At 49.3% G+C, this 17,079-nt stretch overlaps 7 protein-coding genes across 7 annotated transcripts; 1 reads left to right on the top strand and 6 right to left on the bottom strand.

The window, feature by feature from the left end:
- Positions 1-504: 504 nt before the first annotated feature.
- Positions 505-2,918, bottom strand: N7506_000737 (uncharacterized protein; the record flags this gene model as incomplete). Its single annotated transcript, XM_056950033.1, has 2 exons — positions 505-2,726; positions 2,852-2,918. 2 exons carry the CDS (start codon positions 2,916-2,918, stop codon positions 505-507), a joined length of 2,289 nt encoding a protein of 762 aa, XP_056815948.1.
- Positions 2,919-4,200: 1,282 nt separating this feature from the next.
- Positions 4,201-4,759, bottom strand: N7506_000736 (profilin; the record flags this gene model as incomplete). Its single annotated transcript, XM_056950032.1, has 4 exons — positions 4,201-4,335; positions 4,392-4,526; positions 4,595-4,695; positions 4,747-4,759. The coding sequence occupies 4 exons, from the start codon at positions 4,757-4,759 to the stop codon at positions 4,201-4,203; spliced, it is 384 nt and encodes a 127-aa protein (XP_056815947.1).
- A 1,175-nt stretch (positions 4,760-5,934) lies between these two features.
- On the top strand, positions 5,935-8,168 carry N7506_000735 (Multicopper oxidase type 2; the record flags this gene model as incomplete). Its single annotated transcript, XM_056950031.1, has 11 exons — positions 5,935-6,182; positions 6,232-6,342; positions 6,391-6,450; positions 6,504-6,674; positions 6,723-6,848; positions 6,902-7,086; positions 7,144-7,214; positions 7,277-7,795; positions 7,843-7,936; positions 7,992-8,051; positions 8,113-8,168. The coding sequence occupies 11 exons, from the start codon at positions 5,935-5,937 to the stop codon at positions 8,166-8,168; spliced, it is 1,701 nt and encodes a 566-aa protein (XP_056815946.1).
- Positions 8,169-8,517: 349 nt separating this feature from the next.
- N7506_000734 (Gfo/Idh/MocA family protein) lies at positions 8,518-9,755 on the bottom strand (the record flags this gene model as incomplete). Its single annotated transcript, XM_056950030.1, has 3 exons — positions 8,518-8,890; positions 8,948-9,673; positions 9,727-9,755. The coding sequence occupies 3 exons, from the start codon at positions 9,753-9,755 to the stop codon at positions 8,518-8,520; spliced, it is 1,128 nt and encodes a 375-aa protein (XP_056815945.1).
- A 265-nt stretch (positions 9,756-10,020) lies between these two features.
- On the bottom strand, positions 10,021-12,279 carry N7506_000733 (glycoside hydrolase family 55 protein; the record flags this gene model as incomplete). Its single annotated transcript, XM_056950029.1, has 1 exon — positions 10,021-12,279. One exon carries the CDS (start codon positions 12,277-12,279, stop codon positions 10,021-10,023), a length of 2,259 nt encoding a protein of 752 aa, XP_056815944.1.
- Positions 12,280-13,578: 1,299 nt separating this feature from the next.
- Positions 13,579-14,715, bottom strand: N7506_000732 (nuclear transcription factor Y subunit beta; the record flags this gene model as incomplete). The annotated part of the gene is made up of 4 exons (XM_056950028.1): positions 13,579-13,813; positions 13,918-14,095; positions 14,152-14,262; positions 14,559-14,715. 4 exons carry the CDS (start codon positions 14,713-14,715, stop codon positions 13,579-13,581), a joined length of 681 nt encoding a protein of 226 aa, XP_056815943.1.
- Positions 14,716-16,278: 1,563 nt separating this feature from the next.
- On the bottom strand, positions 16,279-16,912 carry N7506_000731 (putative prefoldin subunit 2; the record flags this gene model as incomplete). Its single annotated transcript, XM_056950027.1, has 4 exons — positions 16,279-16,311; positions 16,406-16,598; positions 16,721-16,811; positions 16,873-16,912. The coding sequence occupies 4 exons, from the start codon at positions 16,910-16,912 to the stop codon at positions 16,279-16,281; spliced, it is 357 nt and encodes a 118-aa protein (XP_056815942.1).
- Between the last annotated feature and the right edge of the window lie 167 nt (positions 16,913-17,079).

The following is a 17,079-nucleotide window of genomic DNA, read 5'->3' as shown; positions in this document are numbered from 1 at the left end:
TTTTCTTTTCATATCTCTGTTCTGTGGCTTTTGTTAGACGCGCATGCGGCTTGCTTCTCGGTTTTCTGCTTGCTCATCTGGCTCCCCATCCATAGATACGTGCCCTTTCCAACCAGGCAGTAGACGAAGCGTTTTCAGGCTTCCTGAATAGAAAACTACCCCATGAACACTTGCAGTCCATTTACTTCTACTAGCTGCTTGCTTTGTAAAATTTTGTTCCGTCAATTTCAGGTTCTTTTCCTATATCAATAACTATTTGACATTATATGACATGGTATAAATCTATCATTGTGCGTGGTCATTGTGACATGGTATCATAGGCGGTCTTTGAACATGATGCCTGTAGGTGTCTGTGGCCTGACATGGTATGTGATGGGTGTTATGCATGAAGTTGCATGCCCTGGCGTATCTCATCTCGTCGTCAAGGTGGGGAAAAATGTATGTGGCGAAGGTAATGTGGAAAGCACCAAGAACCTCGGGTTATCCAAAAGCAGTGGGGTATAACTATCCATGGCCCCATCCTCCATCATGAATGAGATCTGCCATCGGAGCATCCTGCCAGTAAATCTGACGCCACTCGTCTTCAAGTTCGGGCAGACCTTCAACTCCCACAGGAGGAGGTAGGTCTACATCTCCAAAGGAGAACAGTTGGCGCCAGTCTGGATAGTCTCTTGCTGGTTCTATAGAATCCACCTGCATACTGCTTGAATAGGGATCGTTTCTTTCCATGGGACCGACGTTGAGCCGGAGAGGAGCAATCCAATTGGTGAACTGCGAAGGATTGGGCTGTGGCGAGAGCGTGTTCTGGTGCAGGGAGGAATGAAGAGATGTGGTGGACTCGGGTGTGGGCACACCGAAAGAGAGAGGTCGAGGGGTGTGCATGGTGATTGAAGGAACGGGCGATGCAACGGGCATTTTGTGTGAATGAGCGTCGCCGAAGGGTTTGGGCCGCTCCGTAGTTGCCATCCTAAGATCCTCTTGTAGACGTTTGGAGTCCTCAAAGAGTCGCAAGATTGTACCAGCATGAACCCAGTACTGAGCCAACTCGCGCAGCGAATAAGAGGCTGAGTCGAACCTTCGTAAAGCATTGATGGCAAGGACAGGATTTGAGAACCGAAGTTCTACCCGAACTTGGATCATGGCGGTGAAGAGCGTATGGACTCCAGTGTACCAGAGGAACTTCAAGCGATCATTCATCCTGAGCTCTTCAAAGATGGAAGCAATGACACCGGCTGCTGCACTGCAAATTTCTGCATCGTGAGGACCATAGTCATCTGAATAAGCCGAAGCTCTGGGATGTGGTCGATGCAAGAGAATGAGGAAATTATTGTAGGTCAAGTGGAGCATGGCGGACCAAGGATCCATATCAGACGCTCTCAATCGAAGGTTATCGGGAAGTTTTAAGGACCAGGTTGCCAGAGATCCATCGGCTTCTTGAAGAACAGCCTTTCGACGCTCTTCTGTGGTCCGAAGACCAAATCGGTCGCGGATGAGGTACGATATCATTGTGCACAATTCGGTGAAGTGAATCACGTATTCTGCTTGCACATGGGGGCCACAATTCTCGAAATCCGCAGGCGTTAACGGGGACACATCAGAATCATCCAGGTTGATTGCCTGCGGTCGACCGTATGACAATGATACCATCACGTCGAACTGGACCAGAATGAACCATACTCTTCTCCACATTCGCCTATCACGAGTCACAAAGCTGCTAGACACGGGATTTCGGTGCATGCCAAGTCCTGTGGCAATCCGTGCCGCTGCACCAACCCAGAAATGAGCATCTGCAGCGACATCGTCATCCGCGCTATCAGAATGCCATGTTAGGAGAAGTGCAGCTTGAACAAGAATGTCGCGATTTCGCTCAATGCGATTATCAAACAGATACTTGGTACGGCGGAAGAAAATCTCCTTAAGGGCGTCGCGCTCTACTTTGCCACGGGAAACGTGGGCTCCAACCAGCAAGATCGCCTGAAGAAGCAATATGGGCGGTGGATCTGCGGGGTCGCGATTTCGATATTGCGTCATGAATAAATCCTCGTCAATGATGGGGTAGCCCGGATTGACATAGGTAAAATAAGCCTGCACTAGCTCATCTGCTAGAGGCGGCTCCGGAAGTGTGAGAGCGTCCATGAGAAGCTGGTCATGGCCCGTCTTGATTTGGCGCCGTGGAATTTCGTTGCTGGCAAAATGATAGACATCGTCATCCTGATCTCGTTGCTGCCGGATCAGGAACGACATATTTGAGAGCTCGTGTCCAACGTAGAACGCTCGCACGCCCCGTTGGATCTCCCGTCTTCCAGACTCCTCTTCATCGATCAATTTAACAAGATGTTGCTGCATCTCGCTATGGGCTTCCTGGGCATGCGCCAGATCAGGGCCTTGGCGGCCATAGCCCTCTGGTCCCGTGCCTTGTGCAAAGCCATGTTGTGGAAGGCCCCCGGACGTAGGTGCGCCATGGCCGTTGGGGAACGCAGTTGGAAAGCTTGGCGGTACGGGTGTTCCCGCGGCGATAGAAGGATTCGAGGTTTGGTCGGTCAATGGTAGAGGCCGAGATCGGATAGGAACGGGGTCGAGGATAGAGCGCACTGCAAGACGCTTCTTCTTTTCATGTATACGGCAGTCGGTCTTTCCAGAAGCGCGACAGTTTGTACAGGGTGTGCCGACGGAGCGAGCATCACAGCGCACCTTGCGTCGGTGACAGTGAACGCAAGCCGCAGAGCCTAAGAGTTTTTTGAGTCATCGGTCAGTGGTGGACTAGTGTGGGATTCACGTTGGTGTAAGTTGGGGGACCGGGATTGGAGGTGTGATTTCCAGGCAAGACCAAGCGAAGTATACGGATGCTTACCTTGCTTGCGCTTGCTCAGCCCATCGGCCGGGAGCGGCGAGGGGGCGTTATCGTTGACGGAGGACATGGCGAGAGTACTATTGACATCATTCTAGGTCCAAATTGGCCAGAATTCTGCATGCTTCAAGTCACTTTCACCGCTCAGTTCAGCGCATCATGACTTTCAAACCGATTGCCGAGGGAGAGCAATCACAAAGAACGAAAAAAGTCGGGAAGTTGAGGGAACTGCGGCATCGGGTCCGGTGGAGCCTCACGTGGATGCGGAGAAGATTATGTAAAAAAGCCCGGTGAGTTTATACTTCGAGGTTGATCTCTTTCAAACAATATTAATGTCTTTGATTCTCCTGTGATATATTCAATGACCGGTAGATATTTGCTTCTGTGTATTGAAAGGGAAGCAAGTCTTTGAAGACCATCGAAATCAACCGTCCATTAGCATCTTCCAAGGTTCCTGATGGCAAAGAGGCGAATGTGAGGAGTCAATACCTGGGTACTAGGTAGTCCCGAGGTCATCCCGTCCAAGTAAATGCATGAATATGGATGGCAAACATTTAGATCATCAAACTTCCATATGTACGTACACATGTTACCGCACATTGAGGGGAATAGATCATCCTGAGTCCACGGGTTGAGTTCTTCGTTGGCCACGCTGAAACACAACTTCATACTATGGAGGATTGCAGCAGAGTCCGTCACCACTCCTCTTTTGAACCTCATCTATTGAATCTGAATAGTGGTAGTTTGAGAATATTGATCTAAAGTTGCTTCGTTGCTTCGGTCTGCTCCGGTGTGATGGATGGCTCAGAACAACGACAAACTTGGAACCCGTGAGGGGTATGCTATGGATAAATATGAGTTGCCATATACCACTATGATATCTTTCGAGGCTAGGTCCCAGACAAGGTTGTAAGGTTGACCTCGTGTTGCAATCCTCAGAGATAGCCCTGGAGCTTGTGAGGAAGTACAGACATGACTGCGGATGAGTCTCTGTTGCTAATGGATCTCAGATTTGAATCTTCTTGGCTTGGTACTTCCAAGTTAGTAGATAAGCTACCCAGCTCTATTATGGGCTCGGTGAAAGAAATCCAAAGGAAAAAGGACATTGAAGCCACAGCCCTTGAGGGTCAGACCTCGAGAGGCCTTGGGCTCTGGCGCAACAATTTGTTATGGCTGATAAGCCTATGTTTATCAGTTTGACGGGGGGTTTTCAGTCTAGCTTCAATGCACAATATCGGCATATGATCATGGTTGCAGCTGATTTTGACGCAGTTTGATGCATACAATGGGCATAGTAGATGGCTGGACCTTCTACGTGGCAGTAGGTGGGACCTTGCAAATCATAACCAGAGCTAGTATCCTATGCTAGTCAAATAAGCTGAAAGTTGGCCCACAATACTTGCAGCGTCTCCGGGTGCCACTGTTTCAGGATAATGTGCGACAATGATTGACTCGGATGATTTCACCACACAGACGCCCTCCCCACCCTGTTATACTCACGATTTAACGAACCATCAGCTAGTGTCTCACGTGAGTGTCTTACCTTTTGAGCATAAATACTTTGGTCATCTGCTTTGGTGACCTGAAGCTTTTCTCCTGCAATAAAGAGTCCGCCAGAATACAGAGGGATCGAGTCCTCAAAGCCTCGCAGGATGTATTGAATCTCTTCCAGCTTCACCTTTTGAATCACAGCCAAGTCAGAGCGTTGGGAAAGCAGTAGTCTAGAACAGCGAATCAAATACTTACATCGAATCCAGCGCTTGCTGCAAATTCAGCATCGCCAGCTGCTGAGAAAATGGCGGCCTTGTCGATCTTTTTGGACCCGACCAGGGTCTGATCAACCCACCCTGGTAAACATTTTAGTGAATGTTAGTTTCCAAGAGTCAAGCATGACATACCTTGCCAGCTCATGATAGATATAAATAAATCAAAAGAATAGCTTGAAGATCGAGGTGGGAGTGGCTTGAGGGGTTGTTTTGGAAGGCCCGAAAAAGTTGAGCCAATGGACGGCAGCCATTGGCGCGGGAGCTACTCCGAACAGTAGGAGTCTCGCCTTCAATCTGACCCTTGCGTGGGCTCTCTATCCATGCTTGGCCCTTAGCAAACCCGAAAAGCCACGCATAACGCAATTTATCTCAATAACAATCCATTCAGAATGCACTGCTGATATGACTTTTCTTTCATTCTGTTTCTTGCGACTTTCGCCGTTTCTATGCCTTACACTGCCTTGGTGAGAAAGTACACCGAATCCAGAACCCTAATAAGTCCTTTGATTGGCTTCAACACGCAAATCTCAACTCCGCTTTATGAATTTACATGAATTGAGCCATTTTCAACACTCGACATTGACGGAGTGAGGAGTGCACCTAAAAAAATTCACCGCTGAGATGCTTGATGCGTAAAATGGCGGTATAACAGGAGGCGATCTGAGGCTCTGATCAAAAGGGGTAAGATCGCCAGACTCGATCGATAGTTTCAATGTTGTCTTAATGCGAGGCCAACACACCCTGTCAGCTCGTGTTCTGACTCTACAAGCGGGGTTGTGCTAATCTCGCCAAGTATTCGCTTCCCTCCATGCCTGACTACCTGGGCTCGATTTTCTCGCTCCATGTATGAAGGGCGCAAAGAATCTGGATTCCAATGAGGCTCCCTTCACTCCAGCAGGTACGAACCAATCATACCTCATCGCAAACGCAGCACCAAATACAATGTGGAGTGGCCCCGGTTTATTGAGCATTTGGCCAAGCTAGTATGTGCGTTGCATCCCAGCAGACTCAATTAGGCGGCGCAGCAGATTGGGTGTCTCAAAAGCCACTCAGCCTTGTCTGGTCAATAATTCTTGGATCGGCACATATGGAGACACAAGAACGGATCCCTGCATCGGAGACCATGCTTGGGCCATGTTGGGGCTGATTATGCCGTGTCATTCGTTCACTCCCTGCGTCCGGGGTTGATATACCCTACTCCGTACGTGGCCAACCTCTGTAGAATACCCCTATAAGTAGATGTGACCCCGAACTACAATCTTTTCCGAGTTTTCTGATTTTGAGTGCCTTCGAAGCGCGAGGTGTTCCCGGATCGCCATAATGAAGTTATTTGTGCTGTTGAGCTGCGGACTGGCTGCTGCGTCGGCTCTCCAGAAGCCTCCGATCAAGCAATTTGAGCTCGATCTCACATGGAGCAAGCGCGCAGTGGATGGAGTTGAGCGGGAGCAAATTCTAGTCAATGGGCAATTCCCTGGCCCTGCGCTCATTCTTGACGAAGGGGACGATGTTGAGGTGACCGTCAACAACTTCTTATCCTTCAATACTACTGTGCATTATCATGGCATTGTGTAGGTTCCCCCAGAAAAATAGAGTCTATTTTTATTAATAAATGAGTAGACAACAAGGGACACCCTGGTCTGATGGTGTGCCTGGAGTCTCGCAAAGGCTAATCGCCCCTGGCAAGCAATTTGTCCACAAATTTACCGCAATGCAATATGGAACATACTGGTAAGCATTTTGAAACATAGTAGAATGGGGCCTACTGACAATTCCAAGGTATCACTCACACTCCAGAGGCCAGAACATGGATGGTCTCTACGGTCCAATCTACATTAGGTCTGTTAGCCCACCCAAATCCAAATCCCCCAAGCGACTGAACATTGTCCTAGACCCCGAAACATCGACGCCAGCCTCGTAAATGCAATTTCAAACGACAGTGCAGCCCGCAACCAGATAAAAAAGGCGATCCAGGATCCAAAATTGCTCATGTTATCCGATTGGTTCCACAACACCTCCGAGGAGCTACGAGAAATCGCCTTATCTGCGAACCTTGATACAATGTGAGTGAAAATATCATCAATTTGAAAGACCACTTATTGAATTACTAGATGCGCGGATTCAATCTTGATCAATGGCAAAGGTAGAGTGCGCTGTGTCGATCCAGAATATCTGACCAGCTTGATACCTCCTCAAATCTCGCCTCTACTTCAGGGCAAGAATTTAACGGACAAGGGGTATGTGCGATCCTGTAAATTTGAAAGCGGGAAACTAATTCTGTAACCAAAAGATGTCTCTCAGCCCACAATACTTATGCTCAAACGGCCACTCCTCAACACTACAATGAAATCCCACCTGCTCTTTTTGACGAATGCAAAGCCACAAACTCACCAGATGAAGAGATCAAAGTCAATCCTCAAGATGGCTGGGTCAGTCTCAATTTAATTGGAGCCGTGTCCATCACATCACTATCATGTGAGTTCACTGAATGGGCTTGGTGCTCTTTGGATGCGTCTCCTGACTAGAATGTAGTTTCGATCAACAACCATCCCCTTTGGGTATATGAAGTTGATGGTCAACACATTGTCCCCATCAAAGTCAATGTGCGAGCTGATTCCACTCCTTACAACACACCATAGAACAATTGACTAACCAGCTCCTCTAGGTACTGACGCTAGAAAGTGGTACACGTTACTCTGTATTGGTCCAGCTGAACAACCAACCAGGAGATTACAGAATCACAGCGGCAAGCGCAGGTTTTAACCAAAAGATTGCAGGCTACGGCACTCTTTCCTACGTCAATGGAGACCCCTCTGTCGTGGGAACCTCATCGTTGAACTACGGCGGAGTGCCAAGCACAGATGCCGTTGTACTAGATGGATTGACCATCGAACCACTGATTCCAGATCAGCCCACCCAAGAACCAGAATCAACCTACCTTCTTACGATCGGTCGTTTTGAAAAGGCCTGGAAATGGTCCCTGAATGGAGATAATGCGTACGATTTGTCTCTTGAGAAGGATAGACCTTTACTGTGGGATCCGCAATCACAGGAAGACAGCAATCTCGTGATAGCCACGAAGAACGGAACTTGGGTGGACATTATCTTTGAGGCGGCTGGAAATGAGACGACGCTTCAGCCGGGACATCCCATTCACAAGCACTCGAACATGCTCTATGTCATCGTGAGTAGGCTACTTCTGTGGGTGGTGGATAAGGCTAATCAAGCTAGGGCTCTGGCCTTGGTAAATTCAATTGGACCACCGTTGCAGAAGCAAAAGAAGAGATTCCAGAAAGCTTCAATCTGGTAAACCCTCCTATGAGAGGTATGTGATTCCAACCAATAAGATAACCAGGGCGACAACAGACTGATGGTTTCAGATACTTTTACAACACTTCCAGCTTTCCAAGGACCTAGCTGGATGGCAATTCGCTACCATGGTGAGTCCCCCTGCCCTCTCTTTTTTGTTTCTTTGGTTCAATAGGACTAATTTATCGATAGTTGTGAATCCCGGGGTGAGACACGCCCTTCAAGTGAACCTATTTGATTCCTACTAACATGATTTTTTTTAAAAAAAAAACAGGCTTTCATGCTCCATTGTCATATTGATCCTCACCTGACAGGTGGGATGATGTAAGTTTTCTTCGGATACAGCATTCGAGAAGTCACTGACGCAGCCCTGCAGGCTCGCCATTCTTGATGGAATAGATGCTTGGCCTGAGATTCCTGCACAATACGGCCCAGATGGCCAGTGGGGCAAAGCAACTGAGCAAGAATGATGACTGGTACATAGTTATACTACATTACTACATAGGATTTAATCTGCGTCATGGAAGATCTCAATAGACGCTCTTTAAAGAATATACACCTAAGCACTGGTCCGTGTATTTCAAGGTTCACAAAGTGCTAGTTTGCGTTAAATCTAGCCTGTCCCTCCAGACCAGCCTTCATAATCATGCCGAAGATCTCAAGATCCCTCTTTGCATCCTCAGAAGTAGTCTTGGCTGGCTTGCCTTCAACAACAAACGCATGCAACTCCTTCATCTCCAAAGTGTAGGCATCCTCATAGGTCTTCCGCACCATAGACTCCCGGAATGATCCATCGTCCATCTTTTCGCGAATGTGCATGGTCGTAGGCAAGCCCTTGACATAAGGCGAATCAAAGCAGACCTTCACAGTTTTCTTGCCGCCAAAGACCTCAATCGAGGCATCGAAGCGAGGAACTTCATCAATTCCAGACTCATAAGACACAGCAAATGAGGGATATTGGAACAACGCACTGAAGAGATTAGTATAAGTACTTTGGGACTGGAAGGAAAAATCATGCACTACTTACCTCCAGAACTGAGGACCCTTCGCAGAACACAATGAAGCACCCAGAACACCTCTCGGCATCCCCAGCGCCTCCCTCATAGCACTCAGATCATGAGACCCCAGACTACCAAGATTCCTCCACTGATTCGTTGTATCAGCATTAACCTCGATGCCCAACTCCTTCGTCAACCCCTGCTCCAAGAACTCCTGAGTCTTGGAAGCGAGGGCTTCAGAATCCTCTTTCCTATAGTCTCCAAAGACCTTAGGGAAAGTACCGGATTGACCAACGAAATCAGAGTTCGGGCCCACGATATCACGCACGCGAGCATAATGCACTTGCTCAAGGGAGCCGATCTCCGCGACGGCATCGATAAACGCACTCGCGTACCGACGCATATAACCCACCATCACTTTGCCGGAGGATTGCTTCTCCAGCTCGATGATGCGGTCTGCATCGGCGAGCGAAAGAGCCATGGGTTTCTCAATGAAGACGGTCTTGTTGTGCTTCAGGCCCAGGAGGGCATGAGGGACATGGAAAGCATCGCTGTTGGCGATCATCACTATGTCAACTTCTGGTGAGGAGCAGAGGTCCTCTGCTTGGCGGGTTGTTTGGGGAGTGGCCCCAATCACTTTTTGGGCGCAGTGCGATAGTGCGTTGTCGGAGACATCGCATAGGTAGGTTACTTGGAATTTGTCGGATAGGAAGCCCAGGGTTGGGATGTGGGCTACCTGGGTGATTTCACCGCAGCTGTCGGGTCTGGGTCAGTATCGGATTGGCAACTTGGTGGGTGGTGCTCTTACCCAATGATTCCAACGCGGAGGATAGTCATGATGAGTGACGTAATGGGTGGGAAAAGTCGTTTGTATGATTCAGTTCGTATAATCGCTGAGTATGGCAACGACAACAAACCAACAGAATAATACAAACACCAATTGAAGTCTAATTGCTCAATTTACTTGATGGTGTCATGAGAGAGGAAGTTGAGTTGAAGTTGGGTCCGATGCCCCGCGAAGAGCCCCGCAGGGGACCCTCTCTGCGCTATATCCATTGGCTTCTGTATAGCCTCATTTTCTTAAATGCTTATATACATTTCACTAAGAGAACTGTCTATATCCCTGGATAATAGCTTCCCAGCCACCAGGATGGTTGTACTCAGTCGGGTTACTCTCACCATCCAAAATCATCACATCGGTCTTCCGAGTATTGACCGAGTACCAGACCAAGTTGTCCGGTTGGTTGGTAACACGCATCATATTGGTCTGGCAAGATCCAGAACACTGAGTACCGTAGTCTCCGTTCCACTGCCCATTGAAGAATGCCCAGGCAGCGCTGTTGTAGAGGAAAATATCTTTACCTCCATCAACATTCGTGGCCAGCGAAGTGCGACACTTGCCGTCACCACCACCGCACCAGGAGAAGTCAGGATCTCCGAATTCAGCTTCAGCAGTCCATGGTGCCGGTGCGAGATGCGTGGCACCATCTCCTTGCATGTAGGGACTTTCGCTCTGCAGCATGCCTGCGTAGACGTTCTGCGCTGACTTGAAGTTGTAGTTGTACAACCAGTTGTGCTCGGAGCCTGTGCCCGTCAGCCAGGTTCCCTTGGTTGCTTCAACCAAGATTCCGCGACCAGTGGAGATGATCGTTTTGGAAGAACCACCGTCAAGGTTGTGGTCGGCTGTCCAGCCCCAGAAGTTCTCAATATAGGCTGATGAAGACTTCGTCAGGTGCATCATCATGAATGCGGCCATACATTGCGATGTATCTTGGCTATCACAGTTATCCTTGACGCTGGTCTCGGCAGTGCCACCGACGGTGACAGCAGTATTCCACAGAGCGACATCGCCGGGGTTTGTGCCTGCAGCGTTTACTTCAAGAATGATAGCGCCTGGGAGGATCTCCGCCACGCTGAAGCGGATGTCTTGAATTTCGATAGTGCCAACGTCGTTTGGTTGACCGATCTGGACCACGGGCTTAGGGTTTTTTGCGTCTTTGAAGGCGTCACCTGCGCCGGAAATCACTGCCCAGGCTTCACCTGCGATCCGAGAGCCAACGGGGATCTTGAGGGTGTCCTTGACGATGTAGACACCGTATGGGAAGTAGGAGATCTTGCAGTTGGCTGCATTGTCAGCCAAGATGGCGTTAAGAGACTCAACATCGTCAGTGGATCCGTCACCCTTGACAGTGTGACCGCTGACATCCTTGACATTGACAACTTGGTCCGCTGCATATTCGGCATAGGTAGGCTGGGCACGAGTGAAATACTTGCCATTGGACAGCAAAGCATCTGGTCTGGTAGTTGTGAGACTCTGACCTGACACGTACTGACCCGGGGTCAAGTTACCCCAAATCCAAGTATCGACCTTGTCAGTAGCAGCGAGCTTCACATTGTTGTTACTATCCACAGCGATGGCATTGTTGGTGTCATGAGCCAGATTCTGGATAACAATCTGGCTGTTACGGTTTCCGCCATCATTCGAGGAATCGTGGAACTTCACCACAGTGCCAGAGTTGGTAGACTTGGAGTCCAGTAAGACCAAGCTTCCGAGACCATTACTGGTCATGTCGACTCCATATCCAACAGTGTCGAATGTGGCGCCCTGCAAAAGCGCAGTATGGCCACCGGATGCCTGGAACGCAGTTGTGCATTGTCTGAAGTAAATGTTCTTGAAGTTGACTTGCTGGTTCGAGTTCTTGATACCGACAGCGCCGCCCGTGATGTCGACATCGGTGACCGCGATCGTTGATCCACCACTGATGTTGATACCGGTATGTCCAGTGGAACTGGTAGGCATTTGGATTTTCACATTCGTCAAGCCAGATCCCTGAGCAACACCCCACTGCAGCGCAGTGATCTTGGTACTAGCACTGAGAGCGGTGGTATCGATCACCACGTTGCGCACGAGGGTCATAAAACTCGTCTCAGGCTGACCGTTCTTGCTATCGAATCCATTGATGAGAGTATCGCCGTTGAAACCAGCGGATGCTTTCAGGACTGGCGGGTTCAAAGGATCACCAGTGATCACTGTGCCGACACGCAGGTTCAAAGTGCTACCCAACTGGTAGGTGCCTCCGGGAAGGAAGACTTCAGCAGGGTACCTAGTCACACCCTTGCTCTCACGACTGCCATTCGATCCGTCATCATTGATGGCATTCTGAATGCTACTTGTTTGGTCACCAGAGCCATCTGCTACGGCAGAATAGTCTTTTACGTTGCGCCAGACAGGGTAATTGGCGTTTGAGACATGTGGGGCATATCCTCGTGGCCAGCCGGTGTGATCCTGGTCTAGCATCCAGTAGGAGCTGGGAGAGGAAGAGGTAGGTCCAGTGCAAGTGTCTCGAGTGTCGCTATACATGTTTAGAGAGAACTTTGATTTGTGTTCGCGGGACTCACTAGTTGGAGGGGACTGCGATCGCGGGGGCGAAGGCCAATGCACTTGCCAATGCAGCCCAGCGAAGAAGATCTCGCATCGTGAAAAGTGGACCAAGTCCTAGAGAAAAAAAAAAAGATTATATACTAAATGAGCGAAAGAAAAGAGTGAGTGCGACGAACCCTCTCGAGAACGGTGCTTGATCAGTTTAAATAGTACAATTTAAATGGAGTATAGCCATACTCGCACACTGTTACTTCGTTTAGACTGCTTTGAAATTGGGTGAGATTTTAGCTACTGGACGACTAGTGTGTAGATGGACATACAGGGCCTCATGTCCGAATAGAATCATTTTCCTCGCACCCCGTTTCCCAAAAAGGAATCTGCAATCTCCAATTGAGGCTAGCATCCATGCGGGTAAAAGTGGAGGCAGGGGTAAGATGGGGAACATCCCATCTATTAGGGCCAATTTAGAGACAGTTTCGGGGCTGAAAGTCGGTTTAGGGGCAAATTGAGAGCTGAAAAGGCTTAGGGCCCTGGGACCTTAGAGGTTAGAACCTAATCGGGGAACTGGTGTTTGACTGTTTGTGTGATGAGACGAGCTCACTTCGGCTGCAGATCAGGGACCCGCTCGTTGATCGAAGACTCCCTTGCGATTGGCCTCGATCATTCATATGAAGGACGTCTGTGCCCCTGAATTTACCCGGATGATTATCGGGACTCTTCATACTCGGGACTCCGGATTCCGCAGAGAGGAGGGTGGACACACTTCGGCAACATTGGGTTGCATTTGTCTCAGGTGGCTGAAACGAGGCTCTTAAGAACTAGTACTAGTTGCAGAAGTGGACAGACAAATCGTAGGGGACGGTGTTCCATTTACTCCAATGTACAGATTGTAGTCTCACGGTCTTGCAGAGACCTCGCACTGTCGTAGATACATGCCCTTGTCCCACCCGCAGTTCCTAAACTCCCGTAAAATAAAATCAATAAATATGAATGCAGGGCCACATTTGCCCAAAGCATAACAAAGTCATGCTCGAGGAGGTCCACCTCCAGATCCCAGTGCAAACAAACGTGGAAGCAGAAATGGATTCAAATCAAGCACCACCAGGGAAAATCAAATCAAATGCTTCACCAAACTGAAGAATCGCTCATCTCGAGAGGTCCCCTAGGAAGGGAACGCCCCATTAGCTAGGCGAGAAAAAGAATTTCGCCACGGAAAGACTAGACAGGCTTTGATTTTGAGAGAGTGAAAATCTCTCTGTTTCTCAAAACATTGTGTGTTTAGTATGACTCGGCACCTGCACCGTTGTGAGGCTGTCCAACCATGGAAGGATAGCCGTAGGCGGCGGGATCTTGTTCGGAGGGGTCCAGGTTGGGGTTAAGCATGGGATTTCCACCCTCGGCGTCAGAAAAGCCAGTAGGGCGAGCAGGTCCCGGACCGGGGGCTCCCACGGGTCCTCCGGCACCGTAACCAGCGCTCGGGGGGGCGCTGGTTTTCACCTCGGGCAGATTGGGTCTGTTGTATGGTCAGAAGGAAACTCGACATTTGAACGATGCGTGTGGCCCGGTCCTGGTATGAATATCCCTGATGGGCAGGGTATCCTTCCTGGGAAACGGGACGCGGAGAAAGAGAAGGTGGGGAGGATTGGGAGGAACGGGGGGGTTCCTACCTCGCGGTACTTGGATAGGTAAATCTTGAGTGCTTCAGCGTAGTTCTCAAAACCGAGCGACGTCATCGCAAATAGAATGTCTTCGCCGTTGACGGTTTTGCGCTTTTCCTGTTGACATTTCTCCGAGGCTGCATAAGACAGTCGGTCAATATACCCAGTACGTAGGATAAAGTATCCGACTGACCTTCACTGGTGATGAACGAGATAAACTCGCTCACGCATTCTTGCATGCACTCTTTCGCCTCTTTCGCGATCTTGGCATTTTCAGGAAGGGCCATTTTCATGATCCGAGCCACTAGATAGAATCATCGGTGTTAACATTTTGATCATCTTGACGAAGTGGAGGAAGTGTAGTGGTAGTTATGGCAGGTAGAAAACGGTTGGTGATGCGACCGACAAGGCTCAACGGGAAGAGAAATGCGGCTTTGGTATCGTAGCGTCGAATCGAAATGCAGTGAACAAAGTTCTGGTCCGATGCGAGCAAAAGTTCGGACCAAGATTGCGGGGAAACAAAGAATGGCCAGCCCAGCAGTAAAGGCAAGGTACGCGCAAATCAGAGCAGTGGGACAAATGCAAGAAGACGCGACTAACCATTTGCAATCGGAAGCCACCGATCCTGCTCCTTCACCTCAAACTCGCCATGATGCCCCTGCGCGTCGTGTTGGTCCTTGTCCATGTGCTCTTGTTCTTCACCCGATTGCACCTCGGGGTCAAGTTCTGGTTCCTTAGAAGGTGAGGTCGACGACATGATTTTGAGTGGTTTGAATGCGTGCAGCGGATTCTCGGTTTAGGCGTCAATGCTTGTGTTTCGCTCTGTTGTCAGACCACGTCAGATCGCAATGCGCGCGTTGGTCCCCGTTGCAGACAGCGCAGAGTTGTTGGCTGCGCCGGGGACGGACGGGGCTGGGCTGGGTACGAACCGCTTCACGAGAGCCTTAGGCAAGAGTGTCCGGGATCTGGCGATAATGCAGGTGTGTAGCTCTGTACGGAGTAAATGCGACACGCGCCACCAATTAGCCGGTATTCTCGGAGATGATTGGGGGATATTATCCAACAGCAGGATTCGTTGGAGTGCGATCACGCCGTACCCGCAGTGTGCCAATGACGCGCGCCTCGATACGATGTGGTCCGGGGCGGAATTCAAGCCGGTGAAGCTTGGGGGGGTGTGCGGGATGCGGGAACAAGTGAAGGTGGGTCAAATTGAGGGGGGTGAAGCCCAGAGAATCGCAAGGGGAGGAGCTATACCTTTGTTGAACCCAGGATAATGGATTTCCAGCGAGTGTAATCCGATTCGCTTGGGCTTAAAGCGCTAAAGTCAACATGGGTGTTTTGAGTGGAAGAGGGTCTCATGGGCCTGAGGTCAATTGGCGAACCAGAACTCCCTGGCAAATCGACGAACGCCTTCGGTTGGTCACTTACCACTGTAGATATATGGTCGTTTAATAAGGCACCACAGCCACTTTCAACTTGTCTTAAGTTATATTGTAGTCTTATTGATCAAACTGATAGCAGCGAGGAAGCCGATGGTAAGAGGAAAGGGACGTTCAGTCATGATCGCATCCGATTACAGCCGCCTCAGGCATTCGATACTCTGTGGTATGTATATTACTGTATTTATGCTGGACTTGCTAGTGTGTTCGCGTATTATTTGTATTATCAATACATAAATGCTTCCTCGGGCATTCCCTCAGAATAGTCATTCATGTGGGTATAGATCTGGCCTGGCTACATTTTATCCTATTTTAAATTATCGATGCATCTGAAACAGTTCCCAAAGTTAGGTTGCGCCGGGCCCAATATGCATTTTACAGTCAGGCATCAAGGCTTGCATCCAAGTATGTATACCTACCTCCAAGTACCTACGCTGTGCTACGAGTACATCTAACCTTGGAAGATCTTCGAAATTGCGATGAGAAAGTCTAATATCGGAAACCTTGGAGCAAACCTTGGAACGCGTCAGGCATTTATCAACCCATTTTGAGTTGACTTGGGCCAGTATGTGCTTGGGCCAATATGCATCCCCATGCCATCTCATGACATTCTTCGTGTTCGAACCTTGGAAGCGCATGCTACATATGTACGCACTTGGATAGATATCCGAGGCCTAGAAGATATGGATATGCTCCGTACTTCCTTAAGATGAAAACACAGATCTTGGAAGCTTGGCATCGAAGCACGAATCAACGCTGCATGACTGCATTATGTCTAGTCTTTTGTCATTTCCAGTAACGCCGATAGTCTGCGCTCGCACGCAGACAGCAACCGGGGACAATTTATATCGAGGGTTTAGGGATGGGAGGGTAAATTTCCTTTAGGGCTGCACAACCTGGATATTGTTCTTCTTCTGTAGGGGGGAATGAAACGTCAGTACGGCCCATATCAACTTCATAGAGAGTATGCCTTGGGTGCAGATCCCAAGAGCCATGGATTGCCCGTACCTTCCAGTTATCCAATTCATTCTGCTTTGACTTGTATTGCTTGAGCATGTCCTCGATCACTTGCTTCAGCCCGTCTGAGTTGGTCTTGAGGGTGGGAAGGACGTCCTTGACGGTACGCTCAACGAGCACGCCGTTCACCATGCGGAAGCATTTGCGGTCCGCATCGAGAGGATCCAATGTTTCAATCACAAGCCTGCATGAGAGTTAATTAGCAAGTGTCCATGAACAGATGCCCTTGACTGTGGTGGAGCAACCGAATCAACCCAGCGCAACATCGCACTGTGCTGTGGCAACGTGTGAAGCAGAACGACTCACTTGTGCTCCTCTGCTTCCTGCTCAATATCACCAATCTTTTGTGCTAATTGCCCGAGGGTGTTCTTGAAGTTCGTGTACTGAAGCTGAAGCTCTGTATTGGGGTGTCCATTAGCTTTGCATCTTTTTGAATAGTAGGTCGGGTGGAAAGATACCCTGCTGCTTCTTTGGGTCAATCTGCTTCTGGCTAGACATGATGGCTGCTGACGCGCTGTGGTGATGCGAAAGCTCAAGAAATTAAGATGACGATGCGGGGCGGTTACTTTTTCGGCGGAGAGCCGCCACAATCGAGCAGTTTGAACTGTCCCACTCCCAGACAGGGGTCGTTTCTCTACAGAACTAGGTCAGACTCATTTGAGTCT

The sequence above is a fragment of the Penicillium brevicompactum genome (assembly GCF_028827555.1).
Source record: "Penicillium brevicompactum strain IBT 35665 chromosome Unknown utg000001l_segment0_segment0, whole genome shotgun sequence".
Lineage (NCBI taxonomy): Eukaryota > Fungi > Ascomycota > Eurotiomycetes > Eurotiales > Aspergillaceae > Penicillium > Penicillium brevicompactum.
Note: the sequence above shows the minus strand (reverse complement) of the source record. Positions and strands in the feature narration are given on the sequence as shown.